Below are 4854 nucleotides of genomic sequence, written 5' to 3' on the forward strand. Positions count from 1 at the left end.
GAGGGAGCGGGAGAGAGAGCGGGAAAGAGAAAAAGAGAGGGAAAAAGAAAAGGAAAAAGAGAGGGAAAGGGAGAAGGAAAAGGAAAAAGAAGAAAAAGAAAAACTGGAAAAGGCAAAAGAGCAAGAAAAGGAGATGGAGAAAGAACAGGAGATGGAGAAAGAAGAGAAAGAGAAAGAGAATGAGAAAGACAAAGAAGAGGAAAAACCAGCACATGATGTTCCTGAGCCTGTAGAACCTGTGTCAACACCTGTAGTAGAAAAACAAGAAAGTGAAACCAGGAGTAACAAGGAAGAAAAAGGTATGCTTGCATGCAAGTAGGAGTTGCCTGTCTTAGAACTAAGTCATGCAGAGTGGAGTTGTAATCTAGGAGTCTAATTTGCATACCTAATGAACCTAGTGCATCTAGACCATTTATTTTCCTGACACATTACAGCTGCTAACTGTCTTTTGAGCTAGACCTGTTTGCCCAACTCATGAAAACATTAAAGGAAAAAAATGGGTTTTATGATTTACACTGGACTTGGAAGAATACAGAAAGAAAAGCAGGCTTTCTTTTCCTGCTAAAAGAGGGTCAGCAACTCATGTTGCTAAAAAGCAATGTAAATTATTTCAGCTATTCTGTTCTTTCAGCAAGCCTAGAGAAGTAGGCACAAAGAGCGCATATTTAAACTGTGCATTTTTTGTAGTGGAACTTGAATGCCACGAGAGAACTGTTAGACTGTGCTTAATAAGGCTATGTTATCCTTTAAATGGATAAAAGTAATTGTAGAACCCAACCTTGGTTCCTAAAAAAAATTGATTCAAATATAATACAGTGGCATTGATAACAGCACTTCTTCAGTCACATAATAGCTACAACCTAAATGGCAGTGGTGGATTTCCCAGTGTATTTGCGTTTAAGAGGGATGTTGAGAGAGGTATTAACAACAATTGTTCTGTTTTGAGCTGTTGTTTTTAACTTTTTTGGCCGTTTTTGGGAACCAAGACTATGAGGTTAGAGAAGGCAGATCGTTTTCATTTTAGAACAACATTCTTTATCTGACATTCTGGTGAAATTGTCGTAGTTTTAAGATTCACTCATGTCTCCTACATGTGGGGTGTTTTGCTTTTTTTTTTTTTCCTCCCTTCTTCTTAGAAGATCAAGCAGTCTTTGCCCGACAAGATAGTGGTCGAAATGAGAAAGAGATTTCACAGGTGACTCATGAGAGTGAGCCAGATTCGGGATCTCAGCCTCGTCCTGCTGTTTCCTCAGGCTATTCTAAACAGTTCCAGAAATCATTGCCACCAAGATTTCAGAGGCAGCAGGTAACTAACCAGTTCATTAAAAGAATGATGTCTTCTTCATTCTGAATAGTGTGACCATAGGTGTTTCCAAAAAGCTTAAGTTGTTGGTTTACAGCTTCTGTAACATCTGTGGTATTGTCAGGAATTGCTCTGCATTAAACACTACATATCATTTGCAAAGTACATAAGTGAGCAGAAGGCAAGAGAGGCTTTTAAAACTGGCCATTTTTGCATCAGTTGCTGGAAGTAGAGCGTTGCTGTGTGGTTGCCTGTGATCAGAGGTCTGATCATTAGTTCTACAGCTTTTCCTTAAAGAGTGTGACGCTCACAAATGTAATTTGGACTTGGGTCCTGTGGTCTGAAGAGCACTTTGCATTAATGACATGCATGAAGTGTAGGTTGTTCTGTATCTCAGCTGAACACCAGCAAAACTGTAGCTGTTCTAAATTGTCCCATCTGGTTTCCTCCCTTTTCTCCTAGTTCACCCTGATGCATGGTTTGAGATTAACTTTCAGAATGCCTAGTGTCCTGCAGATAACTGTACTTGTAGTTTCCAAGGTTTATTTGAACTCTGCTCAAGTCTTCATCTTAACAGAGTCTTGTAATACTGTTTTCTGTTATTCAGGAGCAAATGAAACAGCAGCAGTGGCAGCAACAACAACAAGGTGTCCTTCCACAATCTGCTCCCTCCCAGCCTTCTAGTGGCCCTGTCCCGCCTCCCCAGCACAGACCCCTTTACCAGCCCATGCAGCCACATCCTCAGCATTTAGCTTCAATGGGCTTTGATCCACGGTGGCTCATGATGCAGTCTTACATGGACCCACGAATGATGTCAGGAAGACCTGCAATGGATATGCCTCCTATTCATCCAGGTAAAATCTGGCAGCATTTTTTGACTGTTGAACTTCCTTGGTTTTGGTTTTGATATGGAAGCCTTTCCCTAAGCACAGTGTGCATAGTAACAGCAAGTGAGTGGGGTTTTTAAAAAATAAAACTATATTATTCATCAGTTGAGACTAAATAGATTTTAGTAATACTGGAAAAATGATAGTCTTGTGTCAATGCATATCTTTGCCTGTGAAGTAAAATCACAGCTTTCAGATTGCAGATGTGTTAGTGACAGTTAAGGATGTATTCAGAATGTCAGCATAAGCCTTTTTTACAGATATTGAAGCTGGCATGAGTTTGGTTGAACTGAAAAAAATAGTCTATTTACCATTTGTATTTCATTACATGTTAGCACTTGATACTACATTGCTTACTAAAAAACAATTGTTAATTTTTGTTATTTTTATATTATGTATTAGCACCTCTAGAGTCTTACTAAATTTGTGTTTTCAGATTCTTGGCACTAAAAAGTCCTTCTTAATTTGTGGAATGGCCATCTGATTTGCAGTTAGGAAAGCTATTGTGCATAAATAATACAAGTCTGGCATGTAACAGAGACGCTTTTCCAGCTAATGAGTAAGGGAATGGATATCCTGAATGAGTGCAAGGAATGAACAGAGGAAATGGCAGGCTAAGCAAAGACAGTAAAAACTGTAGAATTTCTTTAAAATGATTTTTTTTTATATAAAAAAAAAAAGGACCCAGAGTCCTTAATAGAGTACAGAATAACACCTATGTGTGTGCTAATCTTGCCTTTTGCCATTCAGATCTTACAGCAGAAACTTAATCCACAAGTTTACAGGTTAAAGACCTTGTTCTTACCATTTATAGTGGAAGCAGACAGATTTGTTGGTATGTAGGGTACTAGTGGTGAATGTGACTTAGTCATTCTGAGGTCGCTGGCAGTGAATAGACATTTGATTTCAGCAATGGAATGGGTAGAGGAAAGGAGATCATGAGAGAGAGAATAACTTTCTTCAGTACCTCCTGATATGCTTTGTTAGTCTCGAGGTAGGTTTCTTTGCTAATGTTAAACGTGTTTTAATAGTTGAACTTAAATCTGTCGCAGGAATTATGCCTCCCAAACCACTGATGAGAAGAGACCAGATAGAGGGATCAGCAACTAGTTCAGATTCGTTTGAACATATAGCTCGCTCGGCAAGAGAGCACACTGTTCCTTTGTCAGAGCCTCGCATGATGTGGGGGTCTGACCCGTACCCCCATGCAGAACCTCAGCAATCTAGTTCTCCTCCCAAAGCATTAGAAGAGCCTGATGATTTGAGGTAAGCCCGAGTCACAGACTCCTGCATGTCACTTCTCCAAGCCTTACAGACTTCAGATACTTGGCTGTGTAACTTACTTTGCAAAACACAGTTTAAACTGGCTGAGTTATAGCTGCCCTTCACACACAACTTCAGAAGGAGTTGTGACTGGGGGATGCAGTGTACTTGGCGCTGCTGTATATAACAAAAGACATGCCTGCTCTGTAGTGGGGTATAGAAAGACAATTTACCCCTTGTTGAGGATCCTTACCCTAATTTGATGAATCGTGATTGCCATAATACTTTGAATTTTCAGTTTTGTAGAATGCTCATATGGTGGTGTCCTGTTCTCCATCTGCTCTCCATTCCCCCCATATCAGAAAACTTCAGTCTGATTAACACACAATAGTGGTGTGTTAAGTACAAGTGGTATAAAGCAAGACAGTTGCTTTTGACCTTTGCTGCATGATGAATGGTCAGGAAGGCTTCCTCTACCTCTTAAGTACCCAGAAATTCTTTTTGCTGTCAGGGTAATACTTGTTATATTGGCCTGCAAACTTGAGGGCTCCATTTGAAATTGCACATATAGCCATTAACAGTAATATATTTCTATAACTAATTGTACATTTGACACTGAACCCTTAATCAGGATAGAATAAAATTGACCTCTATGACTAGCAGCCACTATGAAGATGAATACCTGTTATTTCCTAGAGCTGACATTAATCCTTCATTGAAATAGAAAATTACTTGATTTAAGTAAATATTGATGAGCAAAATTTTTTCCTGCACCCTAATAGTTTTAATTGCTTGCTGCTTAGATCTGAGGCACACTTGGAGCAAGATCGAGTTGCTGTCCCTGCTGCTGCTTATCCTGTAGAACGCAACCAGTTGGACTCTCATCCAAAGACAGACTTTTTCAGAGAATCAGGAGAAGTGGAGGTACAAAAGTTCCCAAGCAGGCCCTTGGAAGATGTACAACCTCTCCAAACTGACACACCTAACACAGCAGTTAATTTTGAAGGAGTGAATGAGAAAGTTACACATAGCTCTCCAGAAGAATTGGTGCCTGTGGGGGAAAGTCACTCTTCACTGAAGAGAAGCATTTCCCATGGTTCAAGTCACTCTCTAAAATCAGAAGACCAGAGGAGTGACACAGCAGCAAATATCCCTAAATTAAATAACAGGCCTATTGAGACTAAGGAGACAATTGAGAGACTTGAAATTAAGCCAAAAAAAGAAATTTTGATCAATAATAGAACATCAGAAGGACCAAAACCTGAAAAAACTTACAAACCTAAGTCTGAAACAAGATGGGGTCCTAGGCCAGGTTATGGCAGAAGAGATGAAGGCAGTGATAGACCAGTAAGAAGATCCGGTCCTATTAAAAAACCTGTGCTTAGAGATATGAAGGAAGAG

The 4854-nt window shown here is 39.7% G+C and overlaps 1 protein-coding gene across 1 annotated transcript in view; it reads left to right on the forward strand.

Annotated features, from left to right (window-relative positions):
• The window catches only part of PRRC2C (proline rich coiled-coil 2C), a 54749-nt gene that overhangs the window by 14566 nt on the left and 35329 nt on the right, over nucleotides 1-4854 (forward strand). Inside the window, exons 11-15 of the mRNA XM_010167653.1 lie at nucleotides 1-299; nucleotides 1146-1306; nucleotides 1911-2157; nucleotides 3243-3456; nucleotides 4257-4854. The exon at nucleotides 1-299 is cut by the window's left edge and continues 326 nt beyond it; the exon at nucleotides 4257-4854 is cut by the window's right edge and continues 1766 nt beyond it. Of these exons, the coding sequence (XP_010165955.1) occupies nucleotides 1-299; nucleotides 1146-1306; nucleotides 1911-2157; nucleotides 3243-3456; nucleotides 4257-4854 (1519 nt within the window). The remainder of the gene's footprint in view (nucleotides 300-1145; nucleotides 1307-1910; nucleotides 2158-3242; nucleotides 3457-4256) is intronic.

Source organism: Antrostomus carolinensis, unplaced genomic scaffold (genome assembly GCF_000700745.2).
Source record: "Antrostomus carolinensis isolate BGI_N321 unplaced genomic scaffold, ASM70074v2 scaffold16825, whole genome shotgun sequence".
NCBI classification, from domain to species: domain Eukaryota; kingdom Metazoa; phylum Chordata; class Aves; order Caprimulgiformes; family Caprimulgidae; genus Antrostomus; species Antrostomus carolinensis.